A 24,082-nucleotide genomic window follows, 5' to 3' on the forward strand; every position below is an offset into this window, starting at 1 on the left:
AATGCCATATAGTTCTGTGCGTTCCTGCAAGTTTAACGCCATATAGTTCTGTGCGTTCCTGCAAGTTTAACGCCATATAGTTCTGTGCGTTCCTGCAAGTTTAACGCCATATAGTTCTGTGCGTTCCTGCAAGTTTAACACCATATAGTTCTGTGTGTTCCTGCAAGTTTAACGCCATATAGTTCTGTGTGCGTTCCTGCAAGTTTAACGCCATATAGTTCTGTGCGTTCCTGCAAGTTTAACGCCATATAGTTCTGTGTGTTCCTGCAAGTTTAACGCCATATCGTTCTGTGTGCGTTCCTGGAAGTTTAACGCCATATAGTTCTGTGCGTTCCTGCAAGTTTAACGCCATATAGTTCTGTGCGTTCCTGCAAGTTTAACGCCATATAGTTCTGTGTGCGTTCCTGCAAGTTTAACGCCATATAGTTCCGTGCGTTACTGCAAGTAATTTGCAGAGCATGGGCTCTCTCATCCTCCAGAGCCTGCAGAAGGACCCTAGGATTTGTGACATTAAGGAGTGGGACCATAACTGTTTGGCAATCATCCTTAATCATTGTCACAAGGGGAATGTTTCAGACAGTGCCGGGACAAGTTCATCTATTACCCAGGGCAAAGATGTCAAACTGCACCTCCCCAACCAGGTGGAGTATGAGTTTGTAGCGACACGTGCAGCACGTCTCATAAAAACATATGCAACATATGAGTTTAATAGCAGCAGACATTCTATCCTGCTGTAAAATATTGGGGTAACAGTGCGGAAATTGAGGAAAAATGTTGGAGTTGTCACTGGAAGGAAGAGATACCCCTGTGTCGGTGGTATAAGTCTAAAGGTGAGTATATACAGTTAGCTCTCTTATTAGTTGGTGGGCGAAGAAAAAAAAAGAAGAAAATGAACAGATTCTTCCCATCCACACAAGTGAGGTGGATGGAGGGATCCTCCCCACTGTGCCATTGTATTCTGACAGTGGGACTTCCACTGGTCTATGATAAGTCTCATTATTTTTGGTAAATTTAGACCTTCATACGCTTATGGACATGTTGGGTTCATCTTTTTGGTTTTGAATATTTATGGACACATTTGATTCACTTTTATGGTTCTGAACTTTTATTTTTATTTTGCAGTGGCATCACTTTTGTGTTTGTAAATATCACAATTATATTTATTTTTCCGGCGCTGCGCTTTTTTCTTATATGTTCTTTCTCATGATTTATGATTCAGACAATTGGGGCAAAAACATATCTGCTCATATACAGACAAGCCCCCCTGATGATGACACGTGCCCGGGGTTCAGAGCTCAGGGATGTTCCTTCCTGACTCTTACATTATAATCGCTGAAGGGCACATTCATTGGCAGGAGCAGGGAAGAGTTGGTCCAAGTGTTCAGCTCCCGGGTCTTGTAGACACTGGCCTTTTATAGCAACTGGGGGTTGGGGGGTTTGGGGGTTCATGAGGTCTCTGCAAAGTATGTGAGTCTTCATACAGGTATAGAACACACTTTCCTCTAGAATACTCCCTTTAGGAAACTTCTCTAGATGTGTATTGAGGGACAAAAACAGGACAAACATGTACGGAATGTTGGATGAATTACTCATCACCATATATAATGTACAACAAGAGCAACCAATCAATGATCTGATCATCACATTATATTGTACAAGTATAAAACAATCCACAGGACTTCCACCATTGTGATCTGATAGAATAAAAAAAAATAAATACTTACGAGGAGTGGTGGGAATCGGATCTGGAAAATAGAATAAATTATATGAAATAAATGCATATTATCAGACATGATGACATTCTACATTGTTACTTGCATGTCTACTTTGGATGAATGAAATCTGAGGGTTGGGTATTTGGGATAATCACTGTAGGCCAGGGGGTCTCAAACTGGTGGCCCTCCAGATGTTGCGAAACTACAAATCCCATCATGCCATTGCCTTTGGGAGTCTTGCTCTTAACTATCAGTCTTGCAATGCCTCATGGGACTTGTAGTTTTCCAACAGCTGGAGAGCCACCACTTTGAGACCTCTGCTGTAGGCCCTCATGGACCCCCAACTTTACCCATCCCTAATAATTATCATTCACATGTCCCTTTCCTAGACTTAACTCTTAGCCCATCCCTACACTTTAAACCTTAACACTCGTAAAGTATCCAATCGCACATTTACCTGATCTCCTAATTGGTCCTACTGTTATGAGACCGGAGGAATCAACACTCTTAGGGAGTCCAATTCCATCGCTGGGACTCCCTGCTCTGGAGCAATCCTAGAAACAAACAAGGCCATTAAAAGAGAGGTTACATGGGTTCATCCATATAAGATGTTAACAGAGCTAATGTATGAGCGGACTAAATGGGACTCAGATTTTATACGTTATCTCTTTCACATATGTAGAAAATAATTGGAAAATATTGTACACTATATAGCCATATATGTGGGTGGAGTCATGCAAATCGTGATTGGTTTATATTGCACCACAAACTGACCTTGTTTTTTGGGGTTTTGTGATGGAAGTGAGCTTGTATAAATGTCTTCTGTTTTAAAGAGGAAGTAAACCCTGATGAGTTTACTTCCTCTTTCATTCCCTGCAAAGGTAAAGCATAATGGACTACTATGCATCGCATTGCATCGTATCGCATAGTAGCCCATTATGTGTCACTTACCTGACACAGGAGCCAGCAAAGTCACCGCTGTCCCCTGTAGTCCGGAGTGCTAGCTTGTGCTAGCCACTAGTTTCTAATTATATAATATAATCTTATTCAAACAGACACTTTAAGCTCCTGAAGAAGCAACTATGTTGCGAAACATGTTGAGCAAAATCATCATGTACATATGAGGGCCTGTGATTTCCCCACGCTCGGGTATGATGTATTCAGATAAAGTGAATGTGTACTCTCTATAGTTACATTGGTACCATATCCGTAGGGGAATTTCAGGAAGTCCTATGTCATATTTAACGTTTCGTCTATTTTCTTTTATTTTTTAATTGTGGTCTTAGCATCCATCTTCTTGGTGGGGTCTCGCTGCTCCGCCGCTGTCATTCAGCGAAGCCGCGATGACGTCACTCCCGCGCATGCGCACGGGAGCCGACACGCGCGGCATGTTTGTCGTTGACGGTGCCGCACTCAGTGCGCCTGCACGCCGCTGTCTACGGCGCATGCGCCGTAGACAGCGGTGCCTGTCTTTCGGCAAATATCTCCTAAACCGTGTAGGTTTAGGAGATATTTCTTGGACCTACAGGTAAGCCTTAATCTAGGCTTACCTGTAGGTCAAAGTTAGTTGTAAGAGTTTACAATCACTTTAAGAAGACAATGTTTTATATCATACTCCATAATACAAAGACTCTCTAGACAAGTGTGCTCTTCCGACCTTGTGGTAACAGTTTGGTGAAGACCCTTTTCTGTTCCACTATGATGACTGTCCCCCCGTGTACAAATTCCCAGACACCCTCCAAAATCTCGTGGAAGCTCTTCCCAGACGTGTGAAGATTGTTGTAGCCACAACAGGGAGGAGGGGAAATGCCATATTAATGTTCATGGTTTTGGAATAAGATGCCCAACATGCTCATATAGGTGTGATGGTCATGTGATAATATATCGTACAATATTTACAATGCGGTAGAGGTGAATGATTTAACCTACTGATGGCACAGTGGGTAGAGCGCTAGATGTGTTTAATGTCAGGTTTCGAGTTCAAATCCCTCCTTTGGTATGCTGAATATTGACTGATACCAGACAGATCCTCAGTAATCTTCCCCCTTGGTCAGTAGGGGAACCAATGCCATTCTTCCATTCCAGTTTCAGACCATCATGGTTGCCCACCTGAGGCTACATGGCAGCAAGTGCTGGGGGGTGGGGGAAAGCCTGCCTCAAACCTGGCTGGTGCTAGCCACTAGTTTCTTTTTTTTGGAAATATAATTTTATTAAACTCCAAACAAGGGAAGACAGTCCCCAGGGTACAATACAAGCAGGTAGATACAGAACATCAGACAAATACATAAGTCTTATCCAGACTATACAGAAGATACCCATCAGGTTTTCCCCCTTCAAGAAATATCCAGAAAAAAGGAAAAAGTAAGGAAAAAAAAACAAAAAAAAAACAAAGCCAAGATCCAGGGTCTCCCTAGTACCGAACCCCCCTAGCCCAACCCCTCTCCGGGGGTGGGGGGGAACCATCTCTCCCATTTTCACTCTTTTCTACAGGGATAAAAATATAAAAAAAAAAAAAGGGGGTATAAGTACACTAGATCGAAACGTGTACTAAAAACAGAGTAACTGCTTTTACTTGTGTTCCTCCTGCCGCACTCTTAGAGTCCCATGCGGCAAAGTGGAACTTGGCAGAGCCGAACAGGGCGCAATGGCAAGTGATAGCGCATAGACCTGACCAAAAGGACTACCAATCCTTAAGACACCTGAAGGCTACGTCCTTCCAGCAAGAGTAAGAAAACATTCCAAGGATCCCATGTCTGTTTGAAAGTTTCTTGTTTATTCTGAGCTGTCTGGATCAGATCTTCCATTTTCTTTATATCCTCTATTTTCCTGATCCACTGTGCAATAGAGGGAGGGGAACTCTGTTTCCAGTAAAGGGGGATGCAGGACTTCGCTGCATTCAATAGATGTCGCGTAATAGATTTTTTATACTGCTTAATGGGAATCTGGGAATGATGTAGAAAAAAAAAAACAGCCTCTTCTGGAATGGAGAAATCTGTAAACATTTGGGTTATACGGCGGATTTCCTTCCAGAAATCCAACAATCTAGGGCATGACCAAAAAATGTGGAGCAACGTGCCCTCATTTTCGCCACATCTCCAGCACCTGTCTGAAGCAGATGGAAAGCATTTACGTATTTTCGACGGAGTTAAGTACCACCTAGTGAGGATTTTAAAGTTCATCTCTTGTATCTTAGTACACAACAAGGTTTTAAAGGTCAAAGTGATAATACGTTGTTTCTGTATTGGGGAGAAAACACACCCAAGATCTCTCTCCCATCTTGCTAAACAAGACAGGTGGAGGTGGTCCTCTGGCTTATTCAAGAGAGCATAAATCTGGGAGAGGCTATGAGCCAAGGGACTTTCACTCCTACATAATATCTCAAATCTTGTTGGGGGACTAGTGAAGGCTGGGGGATTAGGAATGGAGTGTAAGAAGTGGTGTAATTGCACCGCCCTCCAGAATGTTAAACGATATAACCCTAACGGGTCCATTAGGGAGGGCATAGATGGCCACCGCCCATTGATAACGAATTTCGATGCATGATCTAGTGCTGAATCCCTGAGGCCTTTGTACTCTTGGGGATAATTCCCCGGCTCAAAATGTGGATGTCCTAATATAGGGTACAGAGGAGATGTCAGGGATGTAAGCTTATTCTGGGATGCAATTAAGTGACCAATTTTCAGTGTCGCCCCAATAGTAGGGTGTAATTTTATCTCTACCGGTAGTGCTTGATAGCACCAAATGGCACTTCTCAAGGGGAACCCTGATTGAGATTGCTCTAGTCGAACCCAAAGCTTAATATGACTGTTACGATTCCAGTCTAAAATGCGCTCTAAGTGGGAAGCCAAATAATAGCGTCGTAAGTCAGGTAAGGCCAACCCCCCCTGCTGTTTGGATCGAGTTAATTGGGAGCACTTAAGTCTGGGTTTTTTATGTGCCCATATAAATTGAGTGATCAAAGTTTGAATTTGTTTGAAGAAGGAAACCGGGATCCGAATCGGAAGAGCTCGGAAAAGGTATATAAACTTAGGAAGTATACTCATTTTAATTAAGTTACATCTCCCGAACCAGGAGTGAAGGCCCGAGTGCCACTTATGCAACAGGCTGCGAGTTTTAACCAAAAGACTGGGGAAGTTCAACTTAAATATATGCCCAATATCTGCTGGGATGTGAGTACCTAAGTATTTAAGCGCTGAGTCAGTCCACTTAAGATGGAAACCTGATTGCAAGTCCTGTAGTACATTCGGAGAAATAGCTATCCCCATAGCCTCAGATTTAAAAAAAATTATTTTCAAGTGTGAGAGCTTCCCGTACAACTTAAATTCTCGGAATACGTTTGGCAAGGAGACTCTGGGGTTTGTGAGTGAAAACAGCATATCATCTGCAAAAGCCGATATTTTACATTCAGTGGTGCCCATATGGAGCCCCATAATGTCCGAATTCCGACAAATAGAAGCTAGTAAAGGTTCCAGGGACAGTACAAATAAGAGGGGGGACAACGGGCAACCTTGTCTAGTCCCGTTCCTTATGTATATCGGAGATGTAAGCACCCCATTCACCTTAGCTTGGGCTGAGGGTCGTGAGTATATCTTCCTAATCCATGTCAACATCCGGTCTCCCAGTCCTATATACTGAAGGACTGAAAACATAAAATTCCAATTAACTCTATCGAAGGATTTCTCAGCATCCGTATTTACAAGGACACATGAGGTCTTTGTAGATTTTGCTTTGTGTACCAAATCAAGCACCTTAATAGTATTATCCCTAGCTTCTCTGGTGGGGATAAACCCCACCTGGTCAGCATGGATAAGGGATTGCATATGTTGAGCCATTCGGGTTGCCAGGATTTTAGAGAATAATTTCAGATCTAAATTAAGTAGGGAGATAGGCCTATAGCTCCCACAGAGCCCTGGATCTTTTTCTTCCTTTGGGATCAATGCGATATGGGCTCTAAGGGTATCTAGTGGGAAATCCACGTTCGAGCTCAGGGCATTAAATAAATTCACTAACTGCGGGCCAAGGATAGGAAGGAAGGTCTTATAATATTGCGCCGTATATCCATCTGGGCCCGGCGCTTTCCCCAGCTTCAGCGAACTCACTACGGTTTGGACTTCTTCTAATGTGATCGGGTTTTCCAAAGATTCCTTTGACTCTGATGAAAGGGTCTTTAAGCCAGCACTAGCTACATAGCTATCTATATCGGTTTGCCTTATATCTGAGTATGGTATATTGTAAAGATTAGTATAGAATTTCCCGAAAACTTCCGCTATTTGTGTCGGGGTTGAAACCCTTTGGCCCTTGTCCGTCATCATCTGTGGTATAAAAGAAGCCGATTTCAGTTCCTTGACTGATTTTGCCAACAATTTCCCGCACTTATCTCCTGACTCATAGGTCAGTTTGCAGCAAAATTGGAGTGCTGCCTTTGCTTTGTAGTGAAGCAGGTCTATAATCTGGGTGCGGAGTATCCCCAGTTCAATCTCCGATCCTCGTGACGGGGCATGTTTATGTTGTGCCTCTGCGTGAGCCAGGTCATAATAGAGTTTGGTCAGTTGTTCGTTACGTAATCTCTTAATACGTGCCCCGTGTTTAATAAGTATTCCTCGAAGCACTGCTTTGTGGGCCTCCCAAATTATCCCTTGGTCACAATCCTTTGTATCATTTTCCTGAAAGTAGAGGCCCAGTTCTTTTGTTACATCCGCCATAACTTCTGGTGTCTGTAGAAGGCTCTCATTTAGGCGCCAAAAAGTAGATCTAGGCGAGAACTGCCTAGAAAGCACGTATGCAATACTTACAGGGGCGTGATCAGACCATGTAATATGACCAATGGAAGAGGCACTCACTAAATGCAGCTGATCATGCGGTATCAAGAAAAAATCTATCCTCGAGTATGATCTATGGGGGGGAGAATAGAAAGAGTAGTCCCGTTCCCCTGAATGCTGTAAGCGCCAAACGTCCATTAGTTGATCGGCCAATAAACATTTAGATATCCGTTTCCTTACCGCCACGGGGATCGAGGAACAGGAGGTGGAAGTATCAAATGATGGCGAGAGGGGGACATTAAAGTCCCCTCCCAGTATCATCTGGCCATCACGAAAATCCCGTAGTTTATGTAAAGTCGTATTGAGAAACACGTCCTGGCGTTCATTAGGGGCATACACTGTAGCAAAGGTAAAAACAAGTTCTCCCATTTTACCTTTAACAAACAGAAAGCGCCCCTCAGGGTCGTCCAGTAAATCCTGCATGACCCAAGGGAGGCCACTATAAATCATAATGGAGACCCCTTTAGTTTTAGACGTTAAATTGGTAGAGTGGTAAACATGGGTGAAAGCTCGCGAGTGTAATATCGGGAGGTTGGTAGTTTTGAAGTGGGTTTCTTGGAGGAATGCTACATCTATATGGGATGTCTTCAACTCCCGCTGGAGCACGCGCCTTTTTTCAGGGGAATTCAGACCCTTAACATTCCAGGAGATAACTTTAAAAGAACCTGCCATCGCGTCCCTGGCAAAGACCAGGAGTGCAGTACCAGAAAAAAAAAAAAAAAAAAAAAAAAGAAGAGGGGGACGAGAAGAAAAAAAAATAAATAAAAAAAAAATCAGAAAATCAAATGAAAAAAAGGAAAAAGAAACAAGAACCTATCCTGGATTTACTAATCCAGAAATAATATACTAGAATAGCAAAATTATGCTTAAGGCACTTACCAGCCTTATGCTGGATTTAAAGCGCCGTCCTAAATGGGTAAGAGGGTAAGCATTCCGGAGAGAGAGCCCCCGGATCTCGAGCCCCGCAACTCGGCATAATGAAACAAAAAATATAATATATCGATAAACAATCTGCGTATATAAACAAACTTTAGACAACGTATTTTGTACCTCCTATCAGGAAACTTTATAGCTTAACACTATCCATCTCTCTACTTAATAAGACCTAGAGGGGGTCCCCGGGCGTACCCAATAGTCGGGAATGCACAGGGGAACCCAGCAGATACACACTAGTCCTGGCAGGGGAGACGAACAACAAAAAAAAAAAGAAAAGAAAAAAAAAAAAAAGGGGAGGAAAAGAAAATCCCCCCCCCCATTCCCTCCCCCCCCCTCTTAGGGCCACATACGCGCATATAGCATACATATAGGTCTGAGGGGAAACATCATTTTCCTTGGTTATTTATATATTATCTACCCCTAATTTAACCCCTAAGTCTTATAATTGCTCCCAGAGACCAAAAACATTAAACAACAAGCAGCGAAGTAGAACGGGGGGGGGGGGGGGGGGGTGAGGGAGAAAAAAAAGAAAAGGGGAGGGAAAAAAGAAAAGGAAAGGGGAAAAAGGGTTTGGGCATGGGCGGGGGCGGAGGGGAGGTCACAGGGCAGGGGAGAGGGGTCATGATGGGGACATAGTAGAGAGAAAAAAAAAAAAAACTAGTTTCTAATTATAATATATTCTTATTCAAACAGACACTTCAAGCTCCTGAAGAAGCAACTATGTTGCGAAACACGTTGAGCAAAATCATCATGTACATATGAGGGCCTGTGATTTCCCCACGCTCGGATATGATGTATTCAGATAAAGTGAATGCGTACTCTCTATAGTTACATTGGTACCATATCCGTAGGGTAATTTCAGGAAGTCCTATGTAATTTTTAACGTTTCGTCTATTTTCTTTTCTTTTTGTAATTGTGGTATTATCTTTCTTGTTGATTAATAAATTATGAATTTTATGATACATGCCTTTAAAGTCCATTTTTAGCTGTTCTATTTCTTTATATATATGTTCTGGAAACACATGGGCTCTGGGTCTTTCCCATAGTGGCTAGCACCAGCCAGGTTTGAGGCAGGCTTTCCCCCACCCCCCCCAGCACTTGCTGCCATGTAGCCTCAGGTGGGCAACCTGATGGTCTGAAACTGGAATGGAAGAATAGCATTGGTTCCTCTACTGACTGAGGGGGGGAGATTACTGAGGATCTGTCTGGTATCACTGAGAGAGGCAGCCTGTGTGAGTACAGACATCTGTGGCATCTCAGGGACTCTGCTGTTCTCTAGTCAGCTTGACAGCTATAGACAGGGGTGGACTGATAACTCATGGGGCCCCCAGGCAATAGGAGATTATGGGGCCACCAGGCAATCAGAGATTATGGGGGCACACAGTATAAACACACACAGTATGCAATTACACAGTATACACATACATGTACACACAGTATACACAGACATGTTTCTATTGGCTGAGAAGGTACTGGAGAGGCGGGGCAGCTATAATCTAAGGATTTTTAGACCAAATGGATGTCGGTAAGGGACATTTCAGAGACAGATGTAAAAAAAAAAAAAACACAGATTTTTACATACTGTCCCTGGCTTTACTGAGGCTGCCAACCCTGATGGGGCCCCCTAGTGGCCCGGGGGCCCTCGGGCAGTGCCCGAGTGGCCAAATGGTCAGTCCGCCCCTGGCTATAGAGATCACTTGCTAGTGATCTGAAGAGCTCTGTCTACCTGCCCCTTACTGCAAGGGATTTTTCTCAAGCTTCTTTACTTCTGCAGTGCCATTCCTAGGAGAAGTCATTTGCCATCGGCTCCCAGCAAGGGACTTCACCTAATGCTCTAAGAACAGCTAACAGTCCTCAAGTTGTGCATAGTTTTGTTTTGGAGCATTCTACTGCAAAACACCCCTAGACTGGCCTTTGACTCCGATCAGCTGAAGTGTGTGTGCACCTGGCTTCAGAAATACCTTATGCCTTGCTGTCAGTACAGAAGTGAGGAATATCTGGACAATACTCTGGCAGCTCCTACAGGGGACCGTGCTACATTTATATATATATATATATATATATATATATATATATATATATATATATATATATATATATTTTTTTTTTTTTTTTTATTAATATATTTTTTTTTTGCTAAGGCAGCCTAAGGTTAGTTTTTTCTAAAGTCCCCATTATTGAACTGACTACCCACTTTAATAATGGAGACCACACAAACAATCAACTTGTGATCACCATTTTGCGTTGAATTCCCAATGAAAAATATCGGCAGTAATAAGCTCATTATATCCTGGATCAGACAAGCTGGTGACTTTCTGATGTTTTGTTTTTTTGCTGACTATATAGTTGTAGGATTGTTCAGTATGTGGAGAATCATAAGCCCTGTAACACACGATCGGATTTTCCGATGGGAAATGTTGGCTGTGAGCTTGTTGACGGTAAATACGACCATGTGTACGCTCCATCGGACATTTGTTGGTGGACTTTCCGCCAACAAATGTTGGCTAGCATGCTCTAAAATTTTCCGCCAACAATTGTGAGTTGTCAGACTTTCCGATAGTGTGTACACAAGTCCGTCAGACAAAAGTCCAAAGTACAAGCACGCATGCTCGGAATCAAGTACGAGCCGGAAGCGCTCGGTCTTGTAAAACTAGCGTTCTTATAGGAGATATCACGTACGTCTTGTATGTCACTACGTTCGTAATTGTTGGTCAACATTTGCGTGACCGTGTGTATGCAAGACAAGTTGGAACCAACACCCTTTGGACAAAATTCTACTGTTTTGTTGTCAGAAAGTCCAATCGTGTGTACGAGGCATGATGCCGCGTACACACGAACTGACTTTCCGGCAGACTAGGTCTGACGGTCTTCCCGACGGACTTTCGGCGGACTTCCGATGGACTTTCCGAACGAACGGACTTGGCCACACACAATCACACCAAAGTCCGACGGATTCGAACGTGATGACATACGACCGGACTAGAATAAGGACGTTCATAGCCAGTTGCCAATAGCTGTGCTAGCGTCGGTTTTCATCTGTTGGACCAGCACACAGACGAATGGATTTTTCGACCGGACTCGAGTCCGTCTGAGAGATTTGAAACATGTTCTAAATCTAAAGTCCGCCTGATTTTTCGACAGCAAAGGTCTGATGAAGCCCACACAGGATCGAATTGTCTGACGGATTTGTTCCGTCGGACCTTTGCTGTTGAAAAGTCCAGCCGTGTGTACGCAGCATAAAGCCCCGTACACACGAGAGGACTTATGTCCGACAGACTTCCGAAGGAGTTCTGCTGGAATTCCGACGGAGTTCTGACAGACTTTTCGGCTGAGCGGACTTGGCCACACACGATCACACTAAACTCCGACGGATTCGAACGTGATGACGTATGACTGGACTCGAATAAGGAAGTTCATAGCCAGTAGCCAATAGCTGCCCTAGCGTCGGTTTTAGTCCGTCGGAGTAGCACACACACGAGCGAATTTTTCGAAGGGGACCGGGTCCGGCGGAGTTCCTTCGGAAAAATTTGAAGCATGTTCCATATTCTAAAGTCCTTCGGACTTTGGCGAGTCAAAAGTCCGTTGCAGCCCACACACGATCGGATAGTCTGACGGACTCAGTCCTTCGGACTTTGGATGTTGAAAAGTCCGCTCGTGTGTACGCGGCATAAGAGTTCATAAACCGTGCTTGCCTGACTCCTTACATTGTGTGACAACATTCAGGAGATTCAGCGATTAGCGAAATGGTCATTTTTCCAATTTCGCCATCGCCAATGTTCAATAAACTCTTTGTTTATAGAACTGTCTGATAAAGTCATCAGAGGTTCTTGACAATCTTACAGATTGAATTGCAATACAAGCTATAAGCCATAATAATGTCACAGGTATAGAATTTGGGACTAGACCGGCCTTCTGATCTGCTCTAACCCTCTTTTTATAGCAGGAGACCTACTTACAGGTGCACAGGGTCCAGCTCTTTTGTCACACAGGCTGACAACGCAGTGCAGATACACTTTGTCAGAATTTTCAACAAACTTCAACATCTGCGCAGATACCCGTCCTTTATTGGAGACGCCGTTCTGTAGAACACTTACAGTTCCATTTTGCAAGATGGGACAGCTATTGAACATAAAAACAAAAAAAAAAAAATTTTACAGATAATAATTTTATACACATCGTACTAAAAGATTTTATTCAGAGAAATAACAATGTACATAAAAGGAAAGGCCAAACAGATCTGGTACTATAGCTTTGGATGGACACAGGTGGGTTGGATGGACACAGGGGGGTTGGATGGACACAGGTGTGTTGGTTGGACACAGGTGGGTTGGATGGACACAGGTGGGTTGGAAGGACACAGGTGGGTTGGGTGGACATAGGTGGGTTGGATGGACACAGGTTGGTTGGATGGACACAGGTGGGTTGGATGGACACAGGTGGGTTGGATGGACACAGGGGGGTTGGATGGACACAGGTGTGTTGGATGGACACAGGTGGGTTGGAAGGACACAAGTGGGTTGGATGGACACAGGTGGGTTGGAAGGACACAGGTGGGTTGGATGGACACAGGTGGGTTGGGTGGACACAGGTGGGTTTGATGGACACAGGTGGGTTGGAAGGACACAGGTGGGTTGGGTGGACACAGGTGGGTTGGATGGACACAAGTGGGTTGGAAGGACACAGGTGGGTTGGATGGACACAGGTGGGCTGCGTGGACACAGGTGGGTTGGAAGGACACAGGTGGGTTGGATGGACACAGGTGGGTTGGAAGGACACAGGTGGGTTGGGTGGATATAGGTGGGTTGAATGGACACAGGTGGGTTGGGTGGACATAGGTGGGTTGGATGGACACAGGTTGGTTGGATGGACACAGGTGGGTTGGGTGGACACAGGTGGGTTGGAAGGACACAGGTGGGTTGGATGGACACAGGTGGGTTGGATGGACACAGGTGGGTTGGATGGACACAGGTGGGTTGGGTGGACACAGGTGGGTTGGGTGGACACAGGTGGGTTGGAAGGACACAGGTGGGTTGGTTGGACACAGGTGGGTTGGGTGGATACAGGTGGGTTGGGTGGACACAGGTGGGTTGGAAGGACACAGGTGGGTTGGATGGACAGAGGTGGGTTGGATGGACACGGGTGGGTTGGGTGGACACGGGTGGGTTGGATGGACACGGGTGGGTTGGGTGGACACGGGTGGGGTGGATGGGCACAGGTGGGTTGGATGGACAGAGGTGGGTTGGATGGACACAGGCGGGTTGGGTGGACACGGGTGGGTTGGATGGACACGGGTGGGTTGGGTGGACACGGGTGGGTTGGAAGGACACAGGTGGGTTGGATGGACAGAGGTGGGTTGGATGGACATGGGTGGGTTGGGTGGACACGGGTGGGTTGGATGGACACGGGTGGGTTGGGTGGACACGGGTGGGTTGGATGGGCACAGGTAGGTTGAACCATCCAGAAACTTCTCTGGTCTCTGGACACAGGTAGAGAGATCTCTGCACTCAGGTTTCCAATATTTTCCAAGTTTTTCATCTGTTATGGGGGTCCCCGTCTGCTGCCCATGTTCTACGGTAGTAAACCAAGGCCGGTTCACAGATCCCTCATCTATCACTCCCAGTCATGGAGCAGGAAATGTCGGGTGTCAGTAGATGGATCTTATTACATCTAAATGTACCTGTTTTGGATGATGTAGTACTTTTGGGAGTCATTTGCGTCATTCCTTGGGGTGACGTAGCAGTTCTTCATCACCAGAACAAGATCCGATGATGTGCCCCCCAGAAAGAAGATCCCGACATGCAAGAATTGATCCGTGGACAGGACGACTTCTGATCCCGAGTACGGAATTGTGGCGTTGATATCTTTATATAAAGCCATGTAGACCTGGAACTCTCCAATCCCCGGAACTGGGATATTTATAGAGCTACATTTCAAATAGGAAAAAAAAAGAAGGGGGGAAGGTTAAAACAATAATTAAACAAATTTAAATGGCAACTAAAAAGGTAAACTAGTGAAGAATGGTGAGGATAGAAACATTGACATTGGAAAGGCTTAATCAGAGTTACTAACAGTAAGTAGACGGGTTCTCTACACAACTGAAGGGTAGATGACAGAGGACTAAATACAGATCATACCACAGAAACAAAAATTGACTCTATATATATATACATACACACACACACACACACACATAGGATTGTTCAGCTCAATGGTAAATGCGTTTTCATGTAGTGAGTCCACATCAGACAGGCATTTATAGTTAAGGGCCTGGTAGCCCGACGTTTATTAAATGATAAAAATGAAACAAAAGTTCACTCAGGAATCTCACGCAGGGGTTTAAACGTCATTCAGACACAGCTGAAAATACAAGCCCACCTGGCTCCTCTTCAACAGCACTGCCGCTACTGGTACTGGTCCCTCAAACCATCGGCTCTTCCAGCAATCAAACAACAACAAACATCTGCTCTACCGAGCCTTACTGTGTCCATAGACTGACCAGTCCTTGGTCTTGCAGTAAGGGTCCTTACAAACACAAATCCTTTATATCCAACATCAGGGATGAGCAGCCGTGCTCCTAGATGTCTCCTCACATGGAGACACGCTCTCTCTCTCCCTGAGAGCTAGGACCAGCTGCCTTAATAAAGACTAATGCCGCGTACACACGATCGGAATTCTCATCGGAAAAAGCTCTGATGGTTTTCCCGACGGAATTTCCGACGGAATTCGGCTCAAGCTGTCTTGCCTACACACGGTCACATAAAATTTCCGATTGTTTAGAACGCGGTGAAGTAGCACAGGGCAGTATTTAAGGCAGGGCAAAAGGGGCAGCTGCCCTGGGCCCTGTCATTGTTGTGGGGCCCAAAACAGCTGCCTCATACTTGCCAACTATCCAGGTTTAAATTCCCTAGTCCCTTGAAGTTTTAGTCCCGTGCTGTGTCCTAATATCTCAGTGTGAAGAGCTGGTACTAATGCTGCTCACCTCTGCCCTATTGTTGTGTACAGATGACTCACCTGCAGACCCAGTGTTTACATGTAAATAACCGGCATTCATATGTAAATAGCGGCGACAATACTAAGTAAATAGCTGCGGCCGACAGCATTTATATGTAAATAACGGCGGCATTCATATGTATATCATGCTTCCCTGTTGTGAGGAGATGATGTGCTGTAACCTCTAGCAACTAATCAGTGAGCCATAATGTGTGCTGTAACCTCTAGCAACTAATCAGTGAGCCTTAATGTGTGCTGTAACCTCTAGCAACTAATCAGTGAGCCTTAATGTGTGCTGTAACCTCTAGCAACTAATCAGTGAGCCTTAATGTGTGCTGTAACCTCTAGCAACTAATCAGTGAGCCTTAATGTGTGCTGTAACCTCTAGCCTCTAGCAACCAGTCAGTAAGCAGTAATGAAATGCTGTAACTGCTGGCAACCAGTCGTAATTGCTGCCTGATCTGATAGCTGCTATTTATTGTATGTCTCAGAGCAGGTGGAGAGTGTATTTGCATGGGGGGGGCAAGAAAATGTTTGCCCAGGGACCAATCTATATTAAAGACGGCCCTGGACGTACAACACGTACGACGGGACTAGAAAAAGGAAGTTCAATAGCCAGTAGCCAATAAGCTTCCGTCTCGTAGTTGAATCTGAGCATGCGTGAATTTTGGTGTGTCTGAATTGCATTACACACAATCGGAATTACCAATAGAAAGTTTTTCCGTCGGGGAAAATTGAGAACATGCTATCAATTTTTGGCTGGCGGAAATTCGGACAGCTAAATTCCGATGGAGCGTACACACGATCGCATTTTTCCGATGAAAAGCTCTCATCTGTCTTTTTCTGGCCGGAATTCCGATCGCGTGTACGCGGCATTAGGATGAGCTCCGGCGTGTTCACATACGGCATGTGCAGAGCCAACCAGGAAGTCGGCACTGCAGAGCCCTAATCACAGGCTGTGAGAAATTTCCCGATGCGTGGCTGCTGAGATTGGGAAATGTCTCGCTGCTTGTGATTAGCGCAGTGCAGTGCCGACATCCTGGCGGGCTCAGCACATGCCGTATGCGAATACGCCAGAGCTCATCCTTAATCAAGACCTGAAAAGAAAACCTTAAACTGCGATCCACAGACTAGGAAGTCTGTCCCACCCGGATCTCTATCAGACTCCCAATAAAACCAGCCCCAGAACGGTCTTTACCGATACAGGGTAAAGAACTATCCTTCTTTACTGTGAAGTCTTTGCTGGAATTATCTTAGATTGAAAAACTTGCGCCCGTTCAGCGGTGTTTTTTCTCCCCCCCCCCCCCGTGTGCGGCGTGACGTTGGTGGGCGGTCTTTGTGGGGGCGCCTATAAGGGCATCATTTCGGCTGTGCTGGCTCTCGAGGCTCCCAACACACTGGACGTCTTTTAAATTGGATGTTGACTTTCCTTTCTTTTCAGGATCACTCACTTTATCAGGTGCTGCTCACTATTTTTAAATCTCCCTTTCTTCACTTCTTCTTTTTCATTCTCTTATACCTGCTCTTATTGTGCCATAGTTGTATTTGGTTCTTTCTTTTTTTTATATATTTAGTAATCTTGTTGCTTTCACTCCTGGAAATTTTATTTATGGTTGCACTCTTCTCAAATCAAAAACTTTTCCATTCAACTTCTCCCTTCTAATCCAAACACACTGCCTCCTCTTCACATAATCACTACAGTTCATTTTTTGAGGACACATATTGCTTTTTAGGGTTGTCTAACCTTTCACTTTACATGCAGATTTGCCTCGAGGGTCTGTGCTGGCCGGACGGCGCCATGTGGGTTGCCTCTGCTGATTTGTCCGCCTCGGCTCCCGGGGATGGTGTTTCTAAGGGGCTGGTGGTGACCGACATCTGGCTACTGGCCTGCTTCACCATTTTACGTAAGAAAGTACTCTGGGTGGGTTCTTTTCTCATTGCCCCACCTTTATTGTAAGGCCGCGTACACACGAGAGGATTGTCCGTCCAACTAAGTCCGCTGAAACGTGTTTCAGCGGACAATCCCCTCGTGTGTGGGCTTTAGCGGACTTTTTCAGCGGACAGTCTGGGGGACAAAGTCTTTCGGAATTTCCGTAATTTTGTCCGTCCAAACTTGGTTTCAGCGGACAGTCCGCTCGTGAGTAGGCAAGTTGGACGGAGTAAGTACGGCGCATGCTCAGAAAGGATTTCCACGGCGGAAGGTTGCATTACAGTGTATTGGACGTCGTATTTCTAGTCCCGTCGTACGTGCTGTATACGTCATCACGCAAGTTTTCAGCGGACTGTCTGTTCATCGTGTGTGGTCAAGTCCGTTCATTCAAAAGTTGGACGGACTGTCTGACGAACTAAGTTGGGCGGACAATCCTCTCGTGTGTACGCGGCCTTAGACTGATGATAACAGACTATTTCTATTCTATTTTTTAATTTTTTTTATCTTTAGAGAAGACACGCGCTTGCTCCTGACGAGTGGTACCTCAGCCACGAAACGCGTAGAGCTATCAACTGTCATGCTTATCTTCAACTATGACCAACTTTTTTATATATATTCTATCAACATTCTTTTCAATTGGATATCTGAGTCATTTGTCGGGCAATCTACCTTAAATCTATGTTTTTTTATTAACATAATTTGGTGTACAGTGGAAACTTTTCTTGTGTTCATACTACTCTGTATAAACGTTTATCATTTTTACTTGATTGTACTCAATATCCTTGAATATGGAATTGATAATATTAAATGTATACTGTAATTATATTGATTACTTTTATGAACCAATTAATACAATTTTCCCAATTGCTCACCAAATTTGATCTTATGGCACTCACGCACTTCATGTAAAGTCACACCTTCATTGCTCCTCCGAATAGATTGCAAAACTAATGCCACGTACATATGACGTACATATGACCGTTTTTTTCCGTTGGAATAAACTCTGACAGTTTTTCCGCTAAAACTGTCTTGCCTACACGCGATCACACCGAAGTCCGACCATCTAGAATGCGGTGACGTACAACACATACAACACATACGATGGGACTCGAAAGAGGAAGTCCAATGGCCAGTAGCCAATAGCCGCCGTCTCGTACTTGTTTCAGAGCATGCGTCCTTTTTGGTCCATCGGAACAGCATACAGGTGAGCAGTTTTCCCGATAGGTATTGATTCCGCTGGAAATATTATTTAGAACATGTTCTATTTCTATATCCGTCAGAATTTTCAAAAAAAAAAAAAAGTCCGATGAGGCTCACACACGATCGGAATATCCGATGAAAAGATTCCGTCTGACTTTCCCTGCTGGAAAATCCAACTGTGTGTTTCCCCATCATTTACTTTTCCTGTAAATTTGAATCTGTTTCACAGGCACCTCGCTACAATATATATATATACAGTATGTCACAAAAGTCAGTACACCCCTCAGTCACATTTGTGTAAATCTTTTCTTCTCTCTTTTCTTGTGACAACACTGAAGAAATGACACTTGTCTACAATGTAAAGTAGTGAGTGTACAGCTTGTATAACAGTGTAAATTTCCTGTCCCCTCAAAATAACTCAACACACAGCCATTAATGTCTAAACCGCTGGCAACAAAAGTCAGTACACCCCTAAGTGAAAATCTCCAAATTGGGGCCCAAAGTGTCAATATTTTGTGTGGCCGCCATTATTTTCCAGCACTGCCTTAACCCTCTTGGGTATGGAGGTCACCAGAGCTTCACAGGTCACCACTGGAGTCCTCTTCCCCTCCCCCATGATGACATCACAGAGCTGGTGGATGTTGGAGACCTTCCCCTCCTCCACCTTCCGTTTGAGGATCCCCCACAGATGATCAATAGGGTTTAGGTCTGGAGACATGCTTGGCCAGTCCATCACCTTTACCCAGAGATCAGTGACGTGTCACACGTAGCCACGCCCTCCCCACAGTTATAATCACTCCCCTAGGACATACTTAAGCCCTCCCTAGCCCCCTAGTGGTTAACACCTTGACTGCCAGTGTCATTTACACAGGAATCAGTGCATTTGTATAGCACCGATTGCTGTATAAATGACAATGGTCCCAAAAATGTGTCAAAAGTGTCCGATGTGTCCGCCATAATGTCGCAGTCATGGTAAAAATCGCTGATCGCTGCCATTACTAGTAAAAAAAATATTAATAAAAATGGCATAAAACTATCCCCTATTTTGTAAACTCTATAACCTTTATGCAAATCAATCAAATAACACTTATTGCAATTTTTTTTTTTTTTTACCAAAAATATGTAGAAGAATACGTTTCGGCCTAAACTGAGGAAAAAAATGTTTTTTGTTTATATATTTTTGGGGATATTTATTCTAGCAAAATGTAAAAAATATTGCGTTTTTTTTTCAAAATTGTTGCATTTTTTTGTTTATAGCGCAAAAAAAAAAAAAAAACGCAGAGGTGATAAAATACCACCAAAAGAAAGCTCTATTTGCAGACGTCAATTTTGTTTGGGAGCCACGTCGCACGACCGAGCAGTTGTCAGTTAAAGCGACGCAGTGCCGAATCGCAAAAAGTGGTCTGGTCCGGAAGGACAGTTGCATACACCAAAGATAATGTATGTCCAATTTCAGCTATAATTGGTAAATGATCACATTTCATGAATCTGTTTTTTAATTGTGTGATAATGATATCATTGATTATATTTATTTATGTGTTTATCTGGGTGGCACATTAAAGTCTTTTATAAAGTTTTTTTTTCCTCACTCAGAGTTGTTTTGTTAAGGGGATCTTTAAAAAAAAATGTTTTTTTAGCAGCTTTTTCACAAAAAGTAACAAACCCACCCCAAAGGGGGTATAATGAATTATAATTAATTTACGCATAAGACTTCATCCATAAGTGCCAGTGGGCTGTGATAGTGATGATGGAGTGTAGCCCTTTCCCCTCTCTGAGGCCAGCAGTGTGAAGAGCAGTGGCGTTGCTAGGGGGTGGCTTTTGGGGCTATAGCCCCGAATCTGGGGCCCATAGCCCCGAGTCTCTGCAAGGGTCCCCAAGGGGAGGGGAGGCTTTCTGGGGACCCTGATGTAAGTGGGGAGCTCTCTTGGGAACCTGATGTAAGTGGGGGGCTCTCTGGGAACCCTGATGCAAGGGGGAGGCTGTATGATGACCCTGATTTTAAGGGGGAGGCTCTATGGGGTGCCTGATTTAAGGAGGTGGCTCTCTGGGGACCCTGATGCAAGGGGGAGGCTCTCTGGGGATTCTGAAGTGGGGGGCTCTCTGGGGACCCTGAAGTAAGGGGGGCTCTCTGGGGTTACCCTGATGTAAGTGGGGGCTCTCTGGGGATATATATACACACACACATGTATATTACTGTATATACATGTGTATGCCCGTCTAAGCATATGACTTTTTTTATTATGGGCTCTAGCCTCAGATCTTTTGTAGATCTAGCAACACCCCTGGTGAGGAGGAACAATCCCCAACCAACGAGACACCACTAGGGGTTGTGTCTGTGGGGGGCTGATAAAGCATGAGACGTTATGTCTGTGCCTGAAAGGAAGCCCACTGGGGAGTCATATATTCAAATAGCTTCCAGGTAACACAAGGAGTTTGCAGTCTTCTCCACAGCACTTATAATATTAACAATGGTATCCAGTGGCGGCCAGTAATGCAGGGCACATGGGCCCCACCTATCCATGCATCCGGCCCCCTAATCTACATGCAGGATGCCGGACTCATGGATTCCAATCAGGGTCTTTTTGAAGCCAAGGGCTCTAATTGGCTTCAAAAAAGGGTGGGCTTCGGGTGCAGAGCGCTGCGCCCGAAGCCCACCCAATTGTGTGACAATAGCGAATTAATATCCGCTATTGGCTTCCTTATTCTCCTCCCATCTAATCAGGAAGTGGGTCCTGAGACCTGTGCCCCGAATGGCCGAAAAGAGAATTGGTTCTAATTGGCCTAGGAGGAGGAGAGAGGAAAATGCATGGCGGAAGCCACCGTAATGATGAGGAGGAGACGCAGAGGAAACCACTGCCCATTGCCCAGAGAGGAGAGCTGCCTGGGCTATACATGGGCCAAGTGCCGGGCCAGTAACTGACTATGTTTATTTATTTATTTATTTTTTTACTCTTTTCTTTAGTATCTCTTTAAATTCATATAAGTTTTTAATGCGTAACAATAAAAATATAAAGACATTTTTCAGGGGCCAATTGATTCTCATCACTACTGGGGCAGATGTAGCAGTTCAATGTATTACGTACAGCCGACTTTGCTGTGAGTAAGGACGGAGGTTCAGTTTTCCCCATCCCCCGCACCTGACCCTCAATTTGATTCAATGTATGAGGCCTGGTTCACGCCGATGCATTTTTTTTGTTTCCTATGGGTCACGTTCACATCTGTGCGTTTTACGGAAAGGGCCAGGAACTTTTTTTCTGGTTTTGGTTCCAGTGGATCAAAGATGTGTATTGAAAAAACGCAAAATTCACCCGGAATATACAAACTGCAACCTGCATGGGTGTGAACCGGGCCTAAGTCCATCTGCATGGATTTAGAAAGAGATTTTAAAACGCGTTGCTGTGGATGCCCCTTCTGTTACCCAGAAGACATTTGAATAGAGTAGTGTATGTAAGGCTTTGTCAGCCTCCCCCCAGACACAGCCTCTAGTGGTGTCCCGTTGATTGGGAATTGTTCATCCTCACACCGCTGGCCACAGAGACGGGGGAGGGGAAAGTGCTACACTCCATCATTGCTATGACAGCTCATTGACGTTCATGGATGAAGTATTATGTGTAGGTTACCTATAATTTATTATAGGTGCTTTTACCTAGTTCCGATGAGATAGGTGCGCTCTTTCCTTGCCGGCATCACAGAGATCCAGATACAACCCTTCCGATTAGAGGACATCACAGTGACTTCTGGTTGGGTATCCATTTCATGTCCCACCGAGGACTTTTTAACTCTTGAGTAACTAAGCAATCATTTACTCTACATCATTAATCACTATATTATTTAAAGTTTGTTAATTGATGTGACATTACTGGCTATTGGTTGGTCTGTGCTTCTGGGTTTTTTGCTTCTTTGAAACAAGAGATTCAAGAAATACAATATTACCTATTCTATAAAATGCAACTATTGGTTACAAGTATTTGCTAATTGCTTCTAACATTCTCAGGAATTGTTACATTGTATCTCTTATTACAAGGGCGTACCTGTATATATTTCCTATGGCCATCAACTCCATCTAGTGGCCATCATGCAGTATTTTACTACGGCCCATAATAAAGGAACATTCATGCAGAAGATAAAATACCCTAAACAACAATTCTTTTCCACAATTTGCACACAATAAAAGTATATGAAATTTTACTGGAGGAGCCATTATAAAAATGATTTGTAATTAGACCCCATAAATGTATGTTCTGCCGTGATGTATTAGTTCTGGTGTCTCCTCTTGTCCTGGATAACACGCTCTGAAAATATTGGTTGTATCGGTCAGACTTGATGGAGCGGGCTCCTAATATAAATCCATCAGGAGCCAAGTTACTAAGCAGAAATTTTCCATTATCCTTATGCCGCGTACACACGACCGGACTTTCCAGCAGACTAGGTCTCTTCGGCAGACTTCCGGCGGACTTTCCGAATGAACGGACTTGGCCACACACTATCACACTAAAGTTCGATGAATTCAACAGTGATGACGTACGACCGAACTAGAATAAGGAAGTTCATAGCCAGTAGCCAATAGCTGCCCTAGCGTCGGTTTTTGTCCGTCGGACCAAAACACAGACGAATGGATTTTTCAACCGGACTCGAGTCCATCAGAAAGATTTGAAACATGTTCTAAATCTAAAGTCTGTCTGATTTTTTGTCAGGAAAGGTCCGATGAAGGACATTTGCAAATGTGTGCTAACTAAACCCCTGCTTTAAACAGACGGTTAGACAGGTTAATTTGGTTGGTCAGCAGACTGGTTGGTGAGTTGAGCTATGGAATTGTCTTTGTTTTAACCCCTTCCCGCCGAGTGTACGCAGATGTGTGTACTCGGTTTCCGGGGGGTATACCGGGATGATGCCCGCACCTGCAGGCATCATCCCACTACCGTTTTTTACAGCGGGCGATTGGCTATCCAGGCATAACAACCGATGCGGCTAAAAGCCACTCGGCTGTTATGCCGGAGGAGCAGGAGGGGACGTCCCCCCTCCCGCCGCCTCCCGCCGCTGCTACCGGTGCTCCCGCTCGATCGGGAGCACCGATTCGCGATCTGACGCCTCCGGCTGCTGGGGAGGAACTGGAACGAAGCCTTAAGTGGCTTCGTTCCAGTCTCCTCATAATAAACACGGAAGCGACGTCATGACGTCAATTCCCGTTTACTCGGCTGCCAATGGTGCCGGTTTTAAAAAGATATACGGTATTCAGAATCGCCGTTTTTGGCGATCTGAATACATTGACGTGTAAAGGAGGGGTGGGGGGCCTTTTAGACTCCCGATCCCTCCATAAAGAGTACCTGTCACCACCTATTACTAATAATAATTTGATCACTTTTATTGCTGTCACAAGGAATGTAAACATCCCTTGTGACAGCAATAAAAGTGATCAAATTATTATTTTTAAAAAAAAAAACAATTTATTCATTTTCAAATAAATAAAATAAAAAAAAAAAAAAAAAAATTTT

General features: G+C 44.4%; 1 protein-coding gene across 1 annotated transcript in view; it reads right to left on the bottom strand.

The window, feature by feature from the left end:
• The window catches only part of LOC143925259 (uromodulin-like), a 172,170-nt gene that overhangs the window by 115,810 nt on the left and 32,278 nt on the right, over positions 1–24,082 (bottom strand). Inside the window, exons 6-9 of the mRNA XM_077449850.1 lie at positions 14,148–14,393; positions 12,427–12,589; positions 2,173–2,269; positions 1,725–1,745 (exon numbers count right to left, since the gene is read on the bottom strand). Of these exons, the coding sequence (XP_077305976.1) occupies positions 1,725–1,745; positions 2,173–2,269; positions 12,427–12,589; positions 14,148–14,393 (527 nt within the window). The remainder of the gene's footprint in view (positions 1–1,724; positions 1,746–2,172; positions 2,270–12,426; positions 12,590–14,147; positions 14,394–24,082) is intronic.

This window comes from Lithobates pipiens, unplaced genomic scaffold (assembly GCF_037356315.1).
Source record: "Lithobates pipiens isolate NorthernLeopardFrog02 unplaced genomic scaffold, aLitPip1_a1.2 Scaffold_22, whole genome shotgun sequence".
Taxonomy (NCBI): domain Eukaryota; kingdom Metazoa; phylum Chordata; class Amphibia; order Anura; family Ranidae; genus Lithobates; species Lithobates pipiens.